At 42.4% G+C, this 22,509-nt stretch overlaps 1 protein-coding gene across 1 annotated transcript in view; it reads left to right on the top strand.

The window, feature by feature from the left end:
* The first annotated feature begins 689 nt into the window (after nucleotides 1–689).
* Nucleotides 690–22,509, top strand: part of GTF2F2 (general transcription factor IIF subunit 2) — a 147,822-nt gene continuing 126,002 nt past the window's right edge. The window contains exons 1-2 of the mRNA XM_082602444.1: nucleotides 690–941; nucleotides 14,520–14,593. Coding sequence (XP_082458570.1) covers nucleotides 876–941; nucleotides 14,520–14,593 — 140 coding nt within the window. The 5' untranslated portion in view covers nucleotides 690–875. The remainder of the gene's footprint in view (nucleotides 942–14,519; nucleotides 14,594–22,509) is intronic.

Genomic DNA, 22,509 nt, shown 5'->3' with positions numbered 1-22,509 from the left:
GACAGAGGTGAGAATGAGGGTAAGGGAAGAATAGGGCATCTGAGTAAAGGGAATCCAGTGTGCAGAGGCTCTGAAATAATTGAGGAACATCCTGCTGTATTCAGGGAGGTCTGATGGGTTAGGGGTGGTTGGATGTGTGGTGCATTGAGTGGCAGGGATCAAACTGAGAGGGCCTGTGTGGAGAGGATTGAATTTTATTCTAGAGGCAGGAAGAGAGAGAGGAAATTCTATAAACAGGGAAGTTTAACAATCAGATTTGTCTGTTACATGTCTATTGTCATTGACCTAATTACAGGGCTCCGGGTTTTGGAGTCTAAAAGGGGTGTACTCTGCTTGTTTAATTGGAGGTGCTCCGGGTGCCTATCAATTGAGACCACTTGTGCTAATTCACTTTATTACTCCTACCCTGTCCTCCAAATGCTGTCTCTCTCTCCTTGGCCAGGGTTGGACAAATACTGACAGCCTTTGTCTCCTTGAACCCCATTTTTCTGTTTTGACACCTTCTTTCTTCAGTTACGCTGACCTAGTCTTTGAAAGTATTGCTGAGGTTTTGGCCCATCCCACCTTATGCTCTAATCACTCGGGCACAGCCCACGGCAGTAGCCACACCCACTCAAGAAGTTGCCCGCTCAGGAAGTTTGTCCGCAGCAGCGCGCCGTACTGACGGCAGCAGCGCGCAGGCGCAGTTCGCAGTTCCCGGCTCCCGGCGGCGTGTTCCTCTTTTCCCGGGATCCCAGCGTCCCAGTAAGTAGACCCCGACTCTTCACAGTCAGCCTCCGGCTCCGGCTTACCCTGTGCTCCGGTCCCTCACCCCGCAGTCCCCCAGCTTCCGGGGCCGCTGCTCTGGCCCGCACGCCTCCGCCGGCGACAGACCCATGGCCGAGCGCGGGGAACTCGATCTGACAGGCGCCAAGCAGAACACCGGAGTGTGGCTGGTCAAGGTAAGGTTTGCGCGGCTCCCGCTTGCGCTCCTCAAAGTAGTTTCAGTGACTTGAGACTGTCCCACCCCGTGCGCCTTTTAAAGCTCTTTACGGCCTTCTCATTAGAGCTTCAGTTATCTTGAGAGGCAGGACTCATTGTTATGCTCGTTTGCAGACGAGATTAGTTGAGGGACGCCCAGTGTTTTTCAGCCAATTAAGAGCCCGAACCTGCCTGGCATGGATCTCCTTTCCCCACGACCTGGTTTTTCTGGGGCCCTGTCTTGGTGTCCCCCAATGTGAGCGGTGCATTTAACCCCAAACTGAAAAATGTCTGCATCTTCTCTTGGTGAAACTGATTTTAGTTATCAGTCTGTATAAGGAAGTTGAGTGTCTGCTTCCTGTTAGAATTTTCTCAGCCAGAAAGTAGAACTGGTCTCTGCGTACCCTTAAAGTGTTCTTTTAGGTTGTTGGTTCTTATGAAGTTCTCAGGAGAGCTAAGAGAGCTCTGAACTCAGGGAAGGAGAGGCCGTGGACTGGAGTGTTCTTTTAGAGCATGACCTGGTCTCGTGAAACTGTCAGCAAATGTCTTTCGTTTTGTTTTGTTTTGTAAAGACAGCAATCTTGATTAGCCCTTAGTGAGCACAGTATTTGTGCTTTACTTTTTCATACTGGGGAGTGTTGTCTTTTAGGAGGGTTTCATAAGACATATGTATGTTCAAAATGTGATTGTGACAATATCCGAAACTCAAGTAAAATGTAGGGACCTTGGTTTGTTAGATTTTTAAAAACTTATATCACATGGCTGAGTTTTCATCAGTTAAATCTGAGAGGCCCGTCCTGTCTGCCTCTCTGAAGTAGCTCTCTTATGCTTATTCGCTGGCCAGTCGAACCTGTATTATATTCTTCAAAGCACTTGCCAGAGTCCAAAGTGATTCTGTGTTCAGTGTTGGTTACCTCCTTTTCCCCAGCACATGCACAGTCACATTTCACGAGACTAGGCTCCTTGCCTGTCACACCCCGAACTGTGTTTGGCACGTGGTAATAGCTCAGATATGTGATGAATGAATGAATGAACTCTTATTCTTCATTGCTAGCCTTAGTCTCTGGTACTCATTTGACTTATCATGGCGATATCAGTGTGATTTAAGTATCCTGAAAATGAAAGAGGAGATTATTATGCCTAGAGTAGAGGCTTGGGACTGTATACTGTTACTGTCACATTGTGAAATGGGGATGTTTTAACTTTAGTCCACAAGAAGTGAGGAAACTTTTGGAGGTTTTTGAGTAAGGCAGGGATGCAAATGATTCTTTTAGGGGAAAAAAAAACCTTGAAGGGAAGATAACAAAATTAGTCAAAATTAGAAAATTATCACAGGATCATAGGCATTTGATAGTGAATTCTGAGGAGTTAGGGAAACTTTTTCAGCAAAAGTTGTCAGGATGTGGTGACTGACTAACTGAGGATGTGAAAGAAAGCAATGAATCTAAAGTTAAGAAATATTAGTGTTCTTTCATATATGGCCATTTGAATACATTTTATCACTTTAAAAAGAACTCACCTCAGACTAATGATTTGTTCTGTTTTATAAAGGTAGTTATAATGTTTCAATTATTTATTGTTTGCTGTATCATTGTTTCCTTACATCAATTTGGCCTGCATTATTTCTTCTTTTTCTAACCTTATGTATTAAAGAAAAATAACAGGCTTGCAAATACTACATCTTTCCAGAGTGTGAAAGGACTTTTTTTTTTTTTTTTTGCCAGTTCTTGTTCTCTGACAACCTTGTCTCTTAAAGAGGATGAGAATTGCTATCAAATACTTTCTGTTCTAAAATCCATTCATGTTCCCTCTTTGTTTGACAACTTTTATTTCTGCTTTAGTTAAAGGAATGCTAGTAGGCAGTGAGGTTTGATTTGCACACATGTCAGATAGTTTGAATTTGTTTCATTTGCACTGGGATTAGCATCCAGTATGATTTTCCTGCCCTTATCCTAAGCATATTTGGATTTTTATCTCTGAATTATAGGAATAAATTATATGAGAGCTTCAAGTTGTAATGGTTAATTTCATTTTCAGCTTTCTTTGTGTGATATTAAAATATAACATGTTGTTTATAGAGTTTATTTTCATTCTTACCCAATTAGAATTTGTGAATAGAACTACATACAACTTTAAATCTTTTCAGTACACATTAATATTTCTTATAAATAATGCCTTGAGTTCTGATCTTTAAGGATCATTTGTTGTAAAATACATGAGTTTCTTCCTAGAGTACTGCAAGTTTATGGGCCATTTTGTTCATATTTGATTAATTCCATCACTAGACAGGTATGGAAAAGGATAAATACAGTAAGGGCTATACATACAAGATCTCTGAGAGTTTTAAGTAAGAAAAAAGTTGTCAGGTGGGAACAGGGAAGACTTTGGGAAGGTGACGTTTAAGAAGAGCCTATGGAGTTGATTAGTTAGAAAAGACTTCCCAGCAGGGCTGGTGAGTGTGTTCAGGAAAAGGCAAATATAGTGGAAGATTGTGTACCAGAATATCCACTACCTGTAACTGTTCTGGCCTAATGAAATGCCCTTTCTGGAGTTTTGAATATCTTAAATCTACAAGAGAATGATGATCTAAATAAGTTTTGATAGATAATAGACATGATTGGATTTAACTTCACAATAGATGTCACCTGCTAAAAAACATAAACAGCTGCAGTTTTTACCTGGTCAGGGAGCTAGTCCCTTGTAGTTTGCATTGCCCTATTTCTGTTGCTTAGTCTATGCCACTGTTAGGTTGCCAGCTGATCACACTATTACTACACACCTGGTACCAAGTCAGGATCTAAAAATGATATTTAAAAAGTTTTTAGCATAGTTCTTTTGTTTGGCTTCCAATATTTATGTATTTATTAAAAATTTATTTATTTATTTATTTATTTATTTATTTTTGTCTGCGTTGGGTCTTCGTTGCCACATGCAGGCTTTTCTCTAGTTGCGGCAAGTGGGGGCTACTCTTCGTTGCAGGGCAAGGGCTTCTCATTGCGGTGTTTTCTCTTGTTGCGGAGCACGGGCTCTAGGCACGTGGGCTTCAGTAGTTGTGGCATGTGGGCTCAGTAGTTGTGGCTCATTGGCTCTAGAGCACAGGCTCAGTAGTTGTGGCGCACGGGCTTTGTTCCTCCACGGCATGTGGGATCTTCCCGGACCAGGGCTCGAACCTGTGTCCCCTGCATTGGCAGGTGGATTCTCAACCACTGTGCCACCAGGGAAGCCCGGCTTCTAATATTTAGACTTCTGGAAAAAAAATTATCTTATCTAGTTATGATTGGCAGGAGGGTAGGGTACCTGATGAGGAAGAGGGGGAGATAAAGCTGGCAGGGTTTTTAGGAGTGGTGGGGTTTTTGTAAGTAATGAATGTCATACTGGAGCTTGAATGATAAGAAATGCTATCTTTTGAGGGAAATGGACAGGTGGAGGTACTGACAAGCTCTGCAATGGGTCCAACCAACAGCTTCCTAGCCAGCAAAAAGGTGTGTTTCAAACCCCATCGGCCTTCCTCTTATAAGCATTTTGATTGATACTTGTTGGAGGAGGGGATCAGGACAGGAGGGGTGGACACCATCCCCTGTGAATATTGGGTCCTCCATTCAACAACTCAAATGCCACCAAGCTCAACTTTTATTTTTTCACAGACAGTTAAACAGTTGGACATTGGCAGCCAGAGAGAAAGCTATGTACCAGGGAGAGATGAAACCGGAATGGGTGATACCCCAAAGTCTTGCAGGAGAAAAAGGAACTTACATTTATAATGTACCAAGTATTTTGCACAGCAAACCTGTGAAGTAGGTACTAATTATATTTTTCAGATGATAAAATTGAGGTTTCGGGAGGTTAATTATCTTGCCCAAGCGTGGAACAGTAATTCAGATTTAGGTCTGCTTGGCTAGAAAGCTTATGCCAGGAATAGGAAATGTCTTTTTTTCCCCTTGGTTTTCTTTAATGAATCATCTCCTTGGAGACCAGAGGTGAGGTGGGGGACTTTGTTTTTATGGCCTTGGGTCTTGTCAGCTCCATATGTTGACCTTCAAGAAAACGTGTGAGTAGAAGCTGCCTGTCATAGATTGGGTTCCCAGGAAGCTGGTTCTGAGGAGGAGGTTAGCATGCAGAGGTTTGTTATGGAGTACTCCTGGGATCATCACCTATGGAAGGAAAAGGACTTATGCAGGATTGGGCACAGCGTGGTTTGCCCCAGGAACAGTGGGCGATCGTGGCCAAAGGGCCTGTCTTCAGTGGAGGCAATTCCACAGAGAGCTAACAGCTGAGGGCTCTCTGTGGTCGCTCCCAGCAGCTAGGGGAATAAGGCCTTCAATCCTAAACGAGGAAAGGGGTGTCACATCAGTGTCTAATACAGTGTCCAATACTCTGGGAGAAACAGGGCTTTGGAGACTAGTAGTTGGGGAACTAGATACTTGATGACGCAAAGTTGGCAAACAAGCTTAGGGGAGTAACTACTGTATATATCACCTTAGCACCTTGGCTTCAAAGGCACTGTTGACCTTACAATTGACCTGTAGCTTGAGCGAGTGGATTGATTCATCCAACAAGCTTTCAGTGATCGCCAGTCATTGTTCTAGGCTCTGAGTGTGTTATGGTGAGCAAGAACAGACATGGCCTGGGCTCTGTAAACTAGGATCTGTAGTCTGCTGCTGGAGAGAGACATCAGTCAAGTCCTAAGGAAGACAGTTCCAAACAGATAAGGGCACTGAAGCAAGGAGTACTGTTTTGTGAGTGTGGATAGCAAAGGAGCTTGACTTGGTCTGGGAGGTCAAGGGAGTTTCCCTGAGGAAATAATGTTTAAGTGAGTCATTTTCTGGTCTTGGGAAATCTGAGAAAACATCCCTATACCCATTATCTTGTCTCTATCTCATTTTCTTTTTTTTTTTTTTTAATTAATTAATTTATTTATTTTTGGCTGTGTTGGGTCTTCGTTGCTGCACGGGGGCTTTCTCTAGTTGCGGCAAGCGGGGACTCCTCTTCATTGTGGTGCACAGGCTTCTCATTACGGTGGCTCCTCTTTTTTTTTTTTTTTTTTTTTTTTTTTTTTTTTTTGCGGTACGCGGGCCTCTCACTGCCGTGGCCTCCCCCATCGCGCAGCACACGCTCCGGACGCGCAGACCCAGCGGCCATGGCTCACGGGCCCAGACGCTCCGCGGCATGTGGGATCCTCCCGGACCGGGGCACGAACCCGCGTCCCCTGCACCGGCAGGCGGACTCTCAACCACTGCGCCACCACGGAAGCCCTCTATCTCATTTTCTTTAATGAATATGTAGACAGTGGAAACAACCCAGATATCTCACAAGTGACATGTTGACAAGAGTGTTTTGTGGAAATTTACTAAGAATAGAATTCAGGTGCTCTCATCCAGAAACAAAGGTAATTATGTGTGGAGACGATATGTTAATTAGCTTGACTAGTGTAATCATTTCACTGCATATATCAAGTCATCATGTTGTACACCTTAAAAATAAAATATAATGTTTTAATTAAAAATATCAGCTGTCCAGGGGCTTTCCTGGAGGCGCAGTGGATAAGAATCTGCCTACCACTGCAGGGGACACGGGTTCCATCCCTGGTCTGGGAAGATCCCACATGCCACGGAGCAACTAAGCCCAGACACCACAACTACTGAGCCTGCGCTCTAGAGCCCACGCGCCACAACTACTGACCATGAGCCTAGGGCAACAAGAGAAGCCACCACAAGGAGAAGCCTGCACACCACAACAGAGTAGCCCCCGCTCGCCACAACTAGAGAAAGCCTGCATGCAGCAACGAAGACCCAACGCAGCCAAAAATAAATAAAATTAAATCTTAAAAAAAGAAAAAAAACCAATAAAAATAAAAATATCAGCTGTCCAAAAAAAAGTATTTTGGAGCCTTGAAACCATATATACCATTATTTTTTCCTTTTCCTTCTACGTCTTTTTTCACAACTTAATGGGCTGGGACTTCTGGGAAGCCCATTTCCGTAAGCTCTTGGTGTAGAAAGTTATATATGATTGACATAGTATCCTCATTGTATTCTGTTTTTCATTACAAGGGTGTAGTGTTTTGGCAACCTTTTGAATTAAATAAGCTGGTAGGCTTACCTGGGAACTTACTTTTTTCTTTTTTTTGGCCGCATTGCCCGCAGCATGCCAGATCTTAGTTCCCTGACCAGGGACTGAACCCATGCCCCCTGCAGTTGGAAGCGCAGAGTCTTAACCACTGGACCACCAGGGAAGTTCCATGGGAACTTACAGTTTTATTATAATAATGATGACAATGCAGTATGAGTTCCAAACTTGTTTTTATCAATTAACTGCTGGGATGTAATCTTTTTTTAAGTTGGCAATTGCTTGTATTAGATACAGTTATTGTACTGGATTTGATTCTTAAATTTGTTTTAGTATATGATATATACTTAGAACTATTGTCTTGTTGTTTGGTGGCTTAAATTGTAGTCTCCAGCAGTTTGATCATAGAATCTTCTGACCTGGTTAATGTACTGAAGAACAGTGGTCTCATCAAGAGCTCCAGAACATTCTTTTTTTAAAAATTAATTATTTAGTTTTGGCTGCATTGCGTCTCCGTTGCTGCATGCAGGCTTTCTCTAGTTGTGGCACGTGGGGGCTACTCTTCGTTGTGGTGCGTGGGCTTCTCACTGCGGTGGCTTCTGTTGTTGTGGAGCACAGGCTCTAGGCACGCGGGCTTCAGTAGTTGTGGCTCGCAGGCTCAGTAGTTGTGGCATGCAGGCTCAGTAGTTGTGGCTCGCAGGCTCTAGAGCACAGGTTCAGTAGTTGTGGCTTGTGGGCTTAGTTGCTCCGTGGCATGTGGGATCTTCCTGGACCAGGGCTCGAACCTGTGTCCCCTGCATTGGCAGGCGGATTCTTAACCACTGCGCCACCAGGGAAGCCTCAAGAGCTCCAGAACGTTCTTGTCTTCCCTTTATCTTAATAACATTTCAGGGAACCAGCAATGAGGGGACAGTGGCAGGTTGGAAAATGCTCCACTCTACTACTGGTGTTTTCCTCTCTTCCCCCTTATTTTAAGGTAGATCTCTGAAATAAGGTTTCCCTTTGAGAATGCAGTGAGATTTATTAAAATTAAATTCTGTATCCTGGATTTATCCTAATAACACCATCATTGTCATTACATTAACATTTCTTCAGCAATATCCAGTCATTAAAATAATAAATCTGTTCCTACGGTGTGCCAGGCTATTCTAGATGCTAGGGATGTGGCAGTAAACAAAACACACGAAATATCTACCTCGTGCAGATTGCATTCTGTTGGGGAGCGAGTATGGACAAGAAACAGATATGTATATAGCAGGTGATAACTGCTCTGAAGAAAAACAAGTCAAGGTAAAAGGTGTAGAAGGTAGCTGGGGATGCTATTTTAATAGCGTGGGGAAGGGCCTCACTGATAAGGTGGGCCTTGAGCAGAGACCTGAAGGAAGTTATGGGGATGCCCTTAAGATATCTGGAGGAAGAGCATTCCACACAGAAGTAACAGCGAATCAAAGGCCCTCGGATGGGATGGTGTTGGGAATGTTCACAGATCTGTGTGATTAGAGTCCAGTGAGTGAACGCAGTAGGAGGGTCATGAATCCATAGATCCGTGAGGCCATGGATTGCAGAGGGCTGAATCACCTAAGACATTATAGAGGATTTTTACAGTGAGTGACATGGGAATCGAGTAACCATAGAGAGGCAGCTTGGCATGCTGATTGTGGAGCTAGACTGCCTAGATTAGAATCCTGGCTTCCCACCGCCCGTAATTGTGAGACTTTGGACAAATGATAACTTTATGGTGCCTTAGTTTCTTCATCTGCGAAATGGAATAATAATAGAGCTGTTATGAGGATTAAGTGAAGTAAAAATTTAAAGTGCTTAGAAGCGTACCTGGCACGTGTTAAGCACTGTGTAGATGTCTGTTAAATAAATTGAAAGGCTTTGAGCAGAACAGTATCATGTGACTTAGGTTTTAATATGGTCACTCTGGCTGCTGTATTGAGACTAAAGTGTACATGGGCAAGAGTGGAAGCAAGGGAATCAGGAAGCTATTACAGTAAGAGATGGCTATTACAAGAGATGATGGTGACTTGGATTAGGCTGGTAACCCTGGAATTGGTGAGAAGGACATGGAGTCCGGATATAATTTGAAGGTGTTGCTGACAGGCTATGTCAGTTAATTGGATGTGGAATGTGAGAAAAAAGGAGCTATTCAGGGTAACTCCAGTTTCAGACTGAGTGCCTGGAAGGACGGAGTCGACTTTTACTGAGATAGGAAAATTGCAGGAGGAACAGGTTTATGAGAGAGAAATAAGAGTTCTGGTGTGGATATTTTGAGTTTGAAATGTCTAGTGATGGAGAGTTTGAGTAGGCAGTTGGATATATAAGTTGGGATTTGGAGGGGAGAGCTCTACATTTGGGAGTTGTCATTATACAGAGGGTATTTAAAGTCAAGAGATTGGATGAGATTACATAAGATTGAGTGTGGATGGAGAAGAGGAAAGGTCTGAGGACTGAAATCAGGGCCCTCTGAGGTTAAGAGGTCAGGAAGATGAGAATCTAGATGTGTGGAGACCAAAAAAGGAGAGTCCAGAGAAGTAGGAGGAAAATCAAGAGAGATTGGGGTGACTTGAAGCCAAGTAAAGAAAGTGTTTGAAGAAGGAGGAAGCAGTAAGTTCTCAAATATTGTTGATAGGTCTGCAAGACGAGGACTAAGCATTGGCTTGGCGACATGGCGAGCTTTTGTAACCATGGGAACCAGTTTCAGCAGAGTAGTAGAGGGGAAGCCTGTCTAGAGCAGAACAAAGTGGCAGAGGAGGAACTGTAGTCAGCCAGCAGAGATGGCTCTTCAAAGAGCTTTGCTGTATAGAGAGGCAGAGAGACAGGACAGTGGGTGGAAAGGATTAGAGAGCCTGCCCTTGCCAGGTGTGTGATCATGAGTCACTTTGCTAACCTCCCTGTGCCTCAGTTTCCTCATTTGTAAAATGGAGACAATAAAAGGATTGTGTGAGAGCTAAATGGTTAATATATTTAAAACATTTAAAAGAGTGCTCGTCACTTCATGTATTAGTTATCTATTGCTATATAACATTATCGCCACAGACTTAGTAGCTTACAATAGTGTGCATTTATTATTTCATAGTTTCTGTGGATCCGGAGTCCTGGTGTGGCTTAGCTGCGTCCTCTGCTTCAGAGCCTCTCACAGGATGCAGTCAAGGTGTCAGCCAGGGCTGGACTCGCAGCTGAAGCTGTGCCTGTGGAAAGACTGTTTCCAAGGTTCCGTGGCTGGCAGAATTCAGTTCCTCTAAGGTTGTGGGACCGAGGGCCTAAATTCCTAGCTGACTGTTGGCTGGAGCCTGCCCTTAGTTTCCTGCCACATGGGCTTCGAAGCAAGACAGAGATCACAATCTGATGTAACCTAATCACAGAAGTAACATCCCATCCATCACCTTTGCCATATTGCATTGACCAGAAGGAAGTCACAGGCCCTGTTCTCACCCAGGGAGAGGAAGTTACATAAGGGTGCGAATATCAGGAGGTGGGGATCATTGGGGGCCATCTTAGAGTCTTCTGCCACATTTAGTAAGCGCTCTGAGTGTTAGCTATCACCGTCATCATTGTTACTGTGATGGGGGAATAATTACGTAAAGGGAGTGGAGGAAAGGGTAGAATTGAAAGAAAGATGTCCTTGATTAGACTACAGGGAAAAATTCAGTGCACACCTGGAGGGATTGGCCATACATAGTTCATCTGTTAAAAGGGGAAAGCAGGGCTTCCCTGATGGCACAGTGGTTGAGAGTCCGCCTGCCGATGCAGGGGACACGGGTTCGTGCCCCGGTCTGGGAAGATCCCACATGCCGCGGAGCAGCTGGGCCCGTGAGCCATGGCCGCTGAGCCTGCGCGTCTGGAGCCTGTGCTCCACAACGGGAGAGGCCACAGCAGTGAGAGGCCCGCGTACCGCAAAAAAAAAATAAAATAAAAAAGGGAGGGGGGAAAGCAGAGTAAAAGCCCCACGTGTGGCTAAGCGGTAGATTGATTGATTGACTTTTTGGCCAAGCGGTATGGCATGCAGGATCTTAGTTCTCGAGGCATGCGGGGTCGAACCCGCGCCCCGTGCAGTGGAATCTCGGAGACTTAACCACTGGACTGACAGGGAAGTCCTAAGTGGTAGATTTGGAAGTATCCTTTTGATTGTTCATCTTTCCTCAGTGGAAGAGGAACGAAGAAGTGTTACATATTTGAGGAGTGAAGAGAACATGTGACCTGTCTGCAGTGGCTTTCCCACTGCAGGTGAGAATTGACCAGGGAGAGGGCGTTAAATTGCCTGGCATCTTGAAGGGCTTACTTGATGTTAGTAGCCATGTATTTCAAGGGAGACCGTTGAGCATGATTGTTTTTCTTCAGCTGCTCAGGTGCAAGTGTGGAGGAAGAATAGCACGATCAAATAAATAGATAAATTAATTAATAAAATAAGTAGTCGTATAGCTTGGCTTTAATCAGGATTAGGTTCTTCCAGGCCAGTATGATGGAGGGAGTTAGGGGCAAGAGAATGGTTATAATGATGGGTTGTAAAGTGTAGCTCCGTTAAAGAGAGGCGTGAGGACATAAGCAGACAGATGTAGAGTCTATGATTGGAGGGATGGAAGAATTGTTGGAGTCGAAGTACTGAGGAAAGGGCCAGGAAGTTAGGAGGTGGTGGTCAGAATTGTTCCTTGAAATACAGTTTGCGGAAAGGGGTACTGTTACTGATAACGAGAAAGTCTTACAGTATCTAAATGTAGGGCTCGTTTGAATCAGTAACTTGGAATATGATGAAGAAAAGCCACCATCTTTCCCCTAAAGACTTTGTTAGGGAATACAGCTTGTGATGGCTTGGTAGAGTAGGCTGCTATCTGTAGAACAGAGTTTTCTCTTTGTGTTAGAGTAATTGACAAGAAGGTTCCCTGGGGCTAAAAATCGAAGGCAAGCAAGAAGCAAAGGCTTACTTGTTAGGCAGTATTTCAGGATTGAGGCCATGAGGTAATAATTTACATAGTTCAAGGATTCAGGGTTTTATTTGATGTTGTCACAGTATTTGTCCAGATCAGTTTCAGATCTTGTATTTAGTTCTGACAGGTAATGTTGACATTTGCTTCTTTGACTAACCAGTGTCCTCTTGCTCTGACACTGTAACAGCACCCTGCGTCTACAGTAAATACAGCACTTACTTAGGGCCCCCTCTTTTCAGTTTCTGTGATTCTAATGGTGTTGACTGTCCCTCACCGGAGGTGTCATTGACTCAGGCTGACAGTGCAAGGATCTCGTCTGTGGGTTCAATTATAGGCCCAAGGAAGGACACATGACCTAGTCAGAGCCACAAGAGACAATTACAGTTTTGCTGGGGATTTGGGGAAAGAGAACTCTTGCTCTTCAGAAGCGGCTTCAGCCATCTTGCTACACAAGGGGGAAGGCTGTCAAAGAAGTGAGTCAGTGTGGTGAGAAGAGATGAGATGGTGAAAGAGGCCTGGTTCCATCATTTGAGCCCTTAATCAAGCCACTTTAAAACTACCTCTGGAATTTTTAGTTACTTTTGCCAATAAATCCTCTGTATGCCCAAGTGGGTTTTCTTCTCATTTGTAATCAAAGGAGACCTAATAGGTAGATACAGTTATCAGAAGGAGTTTGCCAAGTCCTCTAAGCATGCATAAATAAGTGGAGTGCAGTGTAGTTGAAACTTTAAGATGTGGAATCTTCAAAACCCCTTTTCCTTTAGGATCTTTTACATACTCTTATTTAGTTGTATAACAAAGAGAGCATCTGACCAATCTGGAGTCCTCTTGTGGCTGATACTAGCTAACCATGTCATTTCAACCCCCTGAGCCTCGGTTTTCTCATCTACAGAATGAGGAGAGCGGTAGCAAATTTTGCAGGGTGATTGGGAGGATTAAATGGCATAGTGGGTGGAAAATGTGTAGCACTGTACCTGACACTGTTGGTTCCCTTGCCCTTCATCTTTTCTAGCATATTGTCTGACACAGTAGTTGTTCAGTATATTTCAGTGTAAAGAATGAACAAATACCATTAGGATCTTCTTTTATTCTTGAATTTTTACTATATCCAGAGCACTGCTATTTGTTTGACTAATGGTCAAGTGGTTCTTCTTGCAAAAGAAATTGTGCTAGATAGAATTTTTTTTTTCCTTTGCAGCCTTAGAAGGTCTCTCTGACTCAGTTACACATTCATGTTCATTGTTATCATTCCAGGATTCCTGCGGGAAATAATAATGACACCTGACACTCACTGAGTGCTTGTTTGTGTGAGGCATTATGCTTCATACTTTATATGTACATATAAAGTATGAAGCATACCTTAAAAGTATGTACTGATTCCCGAGTTCAGACTACTTGTTAGAAGAAATGAGATAAGGTCCATAGTAGACATTCAGCATATATTCCCTTAATCTTTTTGAGAATTAAAACCCTTCTGATGACATATATCTAATTTCAGACACAACACAGTTAAGAACATAGATGGTGGAACCACACTGCCTGGATTTGAATCCTGGCTCCTCATTTGCTAATTATATACCCTTGGCTAAATTTTATAATCCCTGGGTGCTCCAAATCATAATCTGGAAAATGGGGATATTCCCTGGTGGTGCAGTGGTTAGGAATCTGCCTGCCAATGCAGGGGACACGGGTTCGAGCCCTGGTCCGGGAAGATGCCACATGCCATGAAGCAACTAAGCCCGTGCACCACAATGACTGAGCCTGTGCTCTAGAGCTCACGAGCCACAACTATTGAGCCCACGTGCTACAGCTACTGAAGCCAGCACGCCTAGAGCCTGTGCTCCGCAACAAGAAGCCACTGTAATGAGAAGCCCGCGCACTGCAAAGAAGAGTAGCCCCCACTCACTGCAGCTAGAGAAAGCCCACATGCAGCAACGAAGACCCAACGCAGCCAAAAATAAAATTAATTAATTAATTTAAAAAAATTCCCTGTAGAGATGTGAGGTATAAATGTATGAAAAGTGCATATAAGTGTCAGGAAAGTACTATTATATAACTGCTAGCTGTTATATTGAATCACTTCTTTTATTTCAGCAGATCCTTCATCATATTGGTCAGAGTTATAATCTTATACATAATAAATAAATGTAAAATATATAAATATATAAAATATGACTTTTGAATCATCTTAAGCTCAGTAGTGTCTCTAAATAATATCATGTCAGAGTGTTACGCTCCTCCAAGAAGCCTCTTCTGTAGCCTTTCTCATCTCTGAACTTTTATTGGACTTACCTGGGAACATAAGTTAGCACTTCATATTGTTAAGTTATATGACCAGTTTTAGTTTTGTGTCATCAACTTGACTGACTTTAAACACTTTGAGAGCTAAAATCATTTATTACATATCTTAGTACCTCTTTAGTGCAAAACATATAATGAGAGCTTGCTACTTAATTAGCAATTATTACAGACAGAAAGTATATATAGAAGCCATGTATCACTTTATGTTTAAAAAGATTTGTTAGCATCTAAAACATAGTATAATAGTGTTTCATTTTGTTTTAGGTTCCTAAATATTTGTCACAGCAATGGGCTAAAGCCCCTGGAAGAGGTGAAGTTGGGAAACTGCGGATTGCCAAGTAAGTTATTTATGAATTTTTGACATTTTATAAAACTTTTATGAATTTTTTTTACAAGTGCTTTTAAATGTAATTAGAGTTCTTTTTCAAACAGAGAATTTACCTGAAAAATAAGAAGTAATGAGCATGCCAAGGCTTGTCAAGAGATGATTAGGTGCTCTGTAAGGATTCGTGTGTACGCATGTGTACACACACACACACACACACACACACACACACACACACACATTCCTCTAACGAGAGGTGTAAATATCAAGTAAAATTTATTGGTAAAGCCTATTGGCAGTGAAGTAGCAGAGTATGTAGTTACCTCATCCATCTGTCTGCTCCACATCTTTGAGGAGGTACGCTTGAGTTGGGCATAACTGGATGCACCAAGTTAAGGGCTTCAGGAGAAGGATTTTTCCATTGTGCCACCGTACCTATTTATAGAGGCTTTGGAAGAGGGTAGGGAACATCTGGTAAACAATGTAAGAGTATTGTTTCCTGGTTGAGAAAATAACCTTGTTAGAAAAGGAAGCCTCCATAGCTCAGCTGGTGTCAGCCATAGGCCTTGTGTTCCCCTCTTACTGTCCATTCATTCTTAATCCAGCTCTAATCAGATTTCCATGCCCACTACTCCATTCAGATGGCTCTTGTATACCACTAATATCCACCTCTTTATCACTGAGTTTTTGTTTCATAACAAACCACCCCAAAGTTTAGTGGCTTAGAACAAAACCATTTTATTAGCTTATAATTCTATGGGGCCGTTCTGGACAGTTCTGGTTGAGGCTGACCTGGCTGGTCTTCCTGGCTAGAATGGCCTCATTTATGTGTCCGGTGGTTGGCTTGCTGTCAGCTGGGGCAGTTGCCACGTGTTTTTCACCTCCAGCGTGCTCCTTCACGTGGTGGTGAAAGAGTTCCTAGTAGCAAGAGAGAGGGAAGCCCCACTATACAAGCGCTTTGCAAGCTTGTGCTTGCATCATGTTTGCCAAATGTAAATGTAACTTGCAGTAGACTCTACCTCTTGATGGGATTTGAGGCAAATAATTTGTAGTCCTAAAATGTTTTTTTTTTTTTTACAGTCTACCACATCCACATTCTTTTTTTTTTTTAAGTTTAAAAAAAATTATTTATTTTATTTTTGGCTGTGTTGGGTCTTCATTGCTGTGCGCGGGCTTTCTCTAGTTGCAGAGAGCAGGGGCTACTGTTCGCTGTGGTGAGCAGGCTTCTCATTGCATTGGCTTCTCTTGCTGTGGAGCACGGGCTCTAGGCACGCGGGCTTCAGTAGTTGTGGCACGTGGGCTCAGTTGTTGTGGCACTTGGACCTTAGAGCGCAGGCTCCGTAGTTGTGGCACACGGGCTTAGTTGCTCTGCGGCATGTGGGATCTTCCCGGACCAGGGCTCAAACCCACGTCCCCTGCGTTGGCAGGCGGATTCTTAACCCCTACGCCACCATGGAAGCCCCTACCACATCCACATTGTTAAATCTAAGAGTCAACCAACAGCTCTTCTCAATTGACCTACAACAGAATTTGACATAGTTGATCACTTCTACCCTCAAACCCTTTTTTTTCACCTCACTTTTGAGACGTCACTCTCTTGCTGGCTCCTTCTCATCTTCTCAATTTCTAAATGTTATTTGGACACCCTCTGGGTTTTGTTCTTTGGAGGAGCAATCCTGTGTTCTTGGATGATGTCGTGTCTTTAAAGTAAGAAGCTTTGATACTTTCGTGGTTTATGCCCTAAATATCAATATTTTTGTTCTTTATCTTACTTGCATTTGTTTCAGACAAATCTTTTAATTCTTCCTTTTGTTTTCACAAGATATTTATTGGAAATGGGCATTCTTTTATATCCAAAGTTCTAATGTTAGGTAGAGAGAAGTAATATCTTCTTTTCTTAAGAAACAGCTACACATTTAATAGCAGAACTGGGCTTAAATTCAGTCCTTTGAGTAGTAAGAAAACTCCAGCAGGTTCCAGTGCCAGCTCCGTCACTTACTATCAGTGAGACTTTGGACAGATACTTAATCTTCTGAGTTTAGATTCGCTACCTTTCCCTACCATGAATATTGCATTCCTGAAAACCTCTGTGTAAAGAAAATACCTAGTTGAGGAATGTAAAATCTTTTGGTTTGGGGAGGAGGGAGCTGGTATGGGAAACAGAGTTAAAGGAGCCAAGCTCTAGGGAAACCTATGTAAGCCCTAAGTACTGCTTTCATCCCTAAGGTGAATATTAAAGATAGCATGCTGAATAAACAGTAATGGGTGTGCTGTGATCACCTTTTCTTGATCACCCTTTGTTTGGAAGAAAATTTCAAGCTTGTCCTTAGTTTAAAGCAGATGTTTTACATAGTTACATCTAATATGCACAGGGAGGCCGTATCCCTAGGTCATGACCAGTTTACATGTCTTACAGCGCTGGTTTACATATTTTTCCTGTGTAATTATTAATAGTGTCTCCTCTTTCACTCTCCAGAGTGTCCTGGTTTTGGCAATAAACTGTATGTTTGCCCTTTATATTAACAGATGTGTGTATGTGTATTTTATATGTAAATAAAAAATCTAGCAGATTTTCCACCTAACATGAAATATAATCTTGCCGTGTAGAAGAGCTAGATGCTTTTAATGGTGGGAACAGATTTTTAGCAGTTGCTATCCTAAGATTGCTATGGAAATGCTTGAAACCAGCTTGTTCTGGAGTAGGTCTACTGGCTATCTTATTTATGTTTCTAATTTACTTAGTTTTCATTCTTCTTTACTAGATTCACTATTAAACAAGTGTAGGATGAGCAAGGAATGGCTTAGCAGTGCCTGTGACTAGGTTATCGATACTTTAATTTCAGCTAAATATGGCTCATCAAGGTTTTGTGGCTATAAACAAAAGGCTCCATTAAGAGATGATCGTTGTTTAGAATGAAGTGGGATGCTAACCCCACTCTTCTTTGCCAGTGAGCTTCCAGAGCAAACTTTGTGTTCAGTTTTTAGTGCTGCACTTAGAGACATGGACAAATAAGTTCATTCAGTGGAGTGAGACTAGGACAATGAGAAAACTAAAATCCATTTCCTGTGAGGAACCATCGTTTGAAGGCACAATGGCTGTTTAAGAGAAGACTTAGGGCAAACCAGTGAAACTGTCTTCAAATATTTTTAAAGACTAGAAGATGTATGATCAACTATTGATCCTTAGAGGCAGATTAACCATTTGGTGGGTTATCTGTGTGGTTGAAAAAACTTATATTTGGGTAAAAAATGAAAAATAGCTAAGGTTTTAAAAAGGCAGTGTGGTATACCAATAATGAGTATGGACTCAGGAGTCAGTCACCTCTGGGCTTTATCCGGGCCTTGTCATTTACCAGCTATGTGACTTTGGGGAAGTTGCTTATTACCCTCTCTGTTTCCTCATCTGTGAAAAGGAGATGGTATTAATACCTCATAGGTTAAGTGCATGTAAAGTACTCCGTAAGTGTTCACCTGCTGTCATGCCCCACATACCACAAAGTACAGGCAGTAGACCATCATGCCTGGCACCTCCCCTCCCCGTCAGCTCTCCCAGAGTTAAGCAGCAGCACCAGCTTGCTGTGCAGTAGGCCAGAAGCTAGGAAGAAATACATGGTGTGGACGTTGATTCCAGCAGAGACGGGCACTGCGGAGTAAAGGAATCAAGAGGGGCAGAGGGGAGGGGGAACACATGCCGCTGGGAACACATGCAGCTCTTCCCAAATTTGGTTCTTTTAATACCTGAAAAAGGGAGAGTCCAGAATAAAATGAGAGTAACAGCTTCTTTCAACAGTTGGTAACATTTGGGCCATTTTCGTCAAGCAATTCATGCCATGTCCCTAAATCACTGTACTTGGACTATTCTTATACCTTTGGACATCTGATGTGTATTGCATTTTAATTGGTTTATAGTTTTGCTTTAGTTTGTTTAATTTTAAAACCAGCCTTTCTACATTACCATCCTGCCTCAGAAAACTTCAGTTTTCAAAATGTTTGATACATGTCATATTTTACTGACAGTCATACAGTTTGTACTAATACGGCTTCTTTCAGAGACGTTTAATTTCTAGTTTTATTTCTAAACACACTTAACTTCTGAGGTCATATCGGGGCCCACTAATAATAGAAAATACGCAAATAAAAAAATCAGTGAGATAATTTTTTGTTATAAAAACTGACTAAGTTTAGAACAGTGTTATACTGTTGATAGGAGTTTAAATCAGTACAAACTTTCTGAAGGGCAGTCTGGCAAAACATATATGTATATGAATGCACATATATACATACACACATATACATATATATACGTATATAATACACACACACAGGCACAGATACACACTGCTGATCAAAACAAAGTAGAATAATAATCCCACTGTTTCCTCTGCCGGTTAGCTCACAGTGCAAGCATTATATTCAGTTCTTGGTGCTGCCCTCACAGAAAGACACTGAGAGACTCAATTTGTCATCATTTATTCTGATGTTCAAATTGTCCAAAGTTGAGCCAATGGAAGCTCCTTCTAGCTGGCACTCGTGATCTTTGTTTTCATTATTGTGGTAAAGAATACATATAAAATTTACCACCTTAACCATTTTTAAGTGTACAGTTCAATAGTGTAAGTCCCATAGACTTTGGGCATGTCTTCATCATTCTTTGAGCACTTACTTTTTGTTAAGGAAAGATGTTTTAGACTCATCTCGTACATTTCTGTCTGAGCCCTGGAGTCAGTCATTTCTCCAAAGAGCCTTGGTTTCCTCTAGAGGAAAATGGGATTTGGAAACTAAGCTCTGGACACCACAGGTGCTCGTGGCTGCTCCCAGACCCTCTAAGTGGGTGTATATGAACACACACCTACCTCTAGGTCTACATTTATTTTTATATTTACATGTGTTGAAAATCATGAATTTATACCAATACCCAGTTCTAGTTCAGCACTACAGGGTGTGTTCTAGTTTCCTCCCTTTTCATATTTGTACCTCTTTCTGAAAGTGAGAAACCTGGTTCCTGTTATTCTTAATGTATTCACTTATTTGTTCAGGCCCTTGTTCTTACTTGTTCAGAGTCCCCCACTTCTCCCCGCATTGGTGATTGCCCTCCTCACCCTTCTTGCGCTATAGCAATCCTTGTTAGGCTGTTGTTAACCTTTGCTGCCCTCCACAGGGATGCTCTCTCTCCTCAGCCCTTCTAGGCTTCCACCCCCTGTTCTGAGGCTGCCCTCTCCTCAAAGCCATGCCTCCTTACCCCACTAGGGCTCCAACAGCCTGTTTCAGGCTCTCCTTCCATGTGGATGCCCTCGCCCCACTAGGGTCTGACCCATTTCTTGTTGAGCTGTTCCGTTATGGGGTGCCCTCCTTTACCCCACTGGGCTCTGGCACCTTGCCCCGGCCTGCCCTCTCCACCCCAGGCACTTCCTTTCCACCTGGGCTATGATTACTCTGCTCAACCCACTCTGCAGATGCCTACCTTGCTTGGCCTCCCCTAATGGTTTTTGAGCTATATTGTTCAAGAAGGGGACATATGAATAGGAATTCAAAGTGAAACAAAACAAAAACCACAAAAAATCCTGTGGAGCACAGGGTTATTATTATTATTATTTGGTTGGTTTTCTTATCCTGAAGAAGCAGGTGATTTATGGGTTATCAGTGATTAGTGAAAAGTCTGGCCCCATTGGTGTCAAATCTAAGATGTCTTTTAAAAGTGTAAGAAAAAGGAAAGACATTAATGTTTTTAAAAAAGGCAAGAGGAGCGAGGTTGGAGTCTAAAGAAGTATCTGTGGAGTATTGAGAAACAGACTCAGAGTAACGAGAAACATTATGAGACTTTCAGTGAAAGGGTGGGCCAGGTGTTTACTTCATCCATTTCTGAAGATATTACTGTGTTTTACCATGGTGGATGTTCATAACTTTGACCACAGATCATCATGGAAAGGGTATATTTTAGTTATAATGTAGAATGACAAAAGATCATGTATACTTCATACATTCATATACCAAGACAAAGCAATACATAATCCTTGTAAAATAAATTTTAAGTTTTCAAGGGTTAATATTTATTTTAGAAAATTAACTCATCCCCAGTTGATCAATCTCTTATCATTCCCACTAAGGTGCTATATAATATATACAGTTGTCCCTTGAACAATAAGAGTTTGAACTGCACAGGTCCACTGATTACATGGGTTTGTTTCAGTCAGTATATGCTACAGTACCACACGGTGTGCTGTTGGTTGAATCCATGGACGTGGAACCATGAACACAGAGGGTGTTGTCCACCCTAACCCCTGCATTGTTCAAGGGTCAACTGTATATGAAAAGGAAGTCGACCTCCCCTCCTGTGTTCCCTAATTGCAGCTGGGTGATTTCTAGTCACTGACGGGAAATGGCAGCATGATCTTTAATCCATCCTTTTTCCTTTGCTGCCCACTGTCAGTCATTTCCTCTTCTATCGGTTTTGCCACTCACTCCTCCTTGCATTCTACAGCTGTCTGGTTCAGGCCTTCATTACTTTTTATATGCATTTCTGCATTAGCCTCAGTTCAATTCAGTAAACATTACGTGAGTGCCTTCTGTGTCTTTACCTTTGCTTTGCCTACAGTGCCTCTCTCTTAGGGTAGCTAAATTAAATTCCTCTAGAAGGAAAGTTCTGGAGAGATAGGGAAGGGACTGTAGTGAATTCAGTGCCTGACTGTGCACGTTGAGGGGATTGTTGTCATGCTGAATTGGGAGCACATTGTTGCCAGATCTTCCGGTCTTGTAAGAGAAGCTGGAAATTCATTATTCTTATGTGAAATCTTAAACTTTTCTCACCTCTGTTCTAGGTACTTCCCCAACAAAAAGAAGATTGACATTGTATTTTAATGTATGAAAGACTGGGAATTCCTACAGTAAACAAATCTCTGTAAGAATCTGGAATCCTTAGTCTGGCCTAAAAGGCTCTTTACCACTTGACTCCAGCCTACCGTTCACTGATGTTAGAAAGAATATGCTGGATACTTTCTCATTTCTGGTGTTTAGTTGGATTCTTCTCTTAGCCTGGAATGGCCGCTTGTTGTCGATCTCATCCCCTACTCAGTTCATCTTTTCCTAGCTTTCATATCTGCATTTCTATGACAGTTTGTTGTACCTCTGTCTTGAAGTTACTGTCCTGTTTGTAGTTGTTCATGGATTGGAGCTGTCTTTTTTTTCATTAGACTGGGACCTTCTTGAGGATAAAGACCTATACTCATACTATGCGATGCACTTGTCACAGTGCCTAGTGGATGTATCGCAGACACTTAATGACAATGAATGACTGAACCACTGAAGGAAGACAGGTTGGAACTCAGCCGGGGTGTTATGGAGAAATAGTAGTTTTCTAACTGGTCTTCATATCCATTCTATGTATATTTTCTGATGTCAGTTTCTTGGAACATGTCTTTGTACTTGTTATACTTTTGTTCAAACAATGCTTGCAGCTCTCCATTGCCTAAAGAGTGAAGTCCATGCTCTGTGCTGTGATATTCAAGATCTTATACGGTCTGGCCCCATTTCTCCTTTACAGTTCATCTCCTACCATTCTTTATTTTGTACTTTCCCTCCCAGCCAAATCTGATCACATTTTCCTGGCTTTGCTTTACTTTTCTTTTTTTGGCCCTGTCACACAGCATGCAGGATCTTAGTTCCCCCGACCTGGGATCAAACCTGCGCCCCGTGCAGTGGAAGTGCAGAGTCTTAACCACTTGACCGCCAGGAAAGTCCCACTTAGCTATTTACCTTTTTTTTTTTTAAACATCTTTATTGGAGTATAATTGCTTTACAATGGTGTGTTAGTTTCTGCGTTATAACAAAGTGAATCAGTTATACACATACATATGTTCCCATATCTCTTCCCTCTTGCGTCTCCCTCCCTCCCACCCTCCCTATCCCACCCCTCTAGGTGGTCACAAAGCACAG

This window comes from Mesoplodon mirus (genome assembly GCF_964341445.2).
Source record: "Mesoplodon mirus genome assembly, chromosome: 17".
NCBI lineage: Eukaryota > Metazoa > Chordata > Mammalia > Artiodactyla > Ziphiidae > Mesoplodon > Mesoplodon mirus.
Note: the sequence above shows the minus strand (reverse complement) of the source record. Positions and strands in the feature narration are given on the sequence as shown.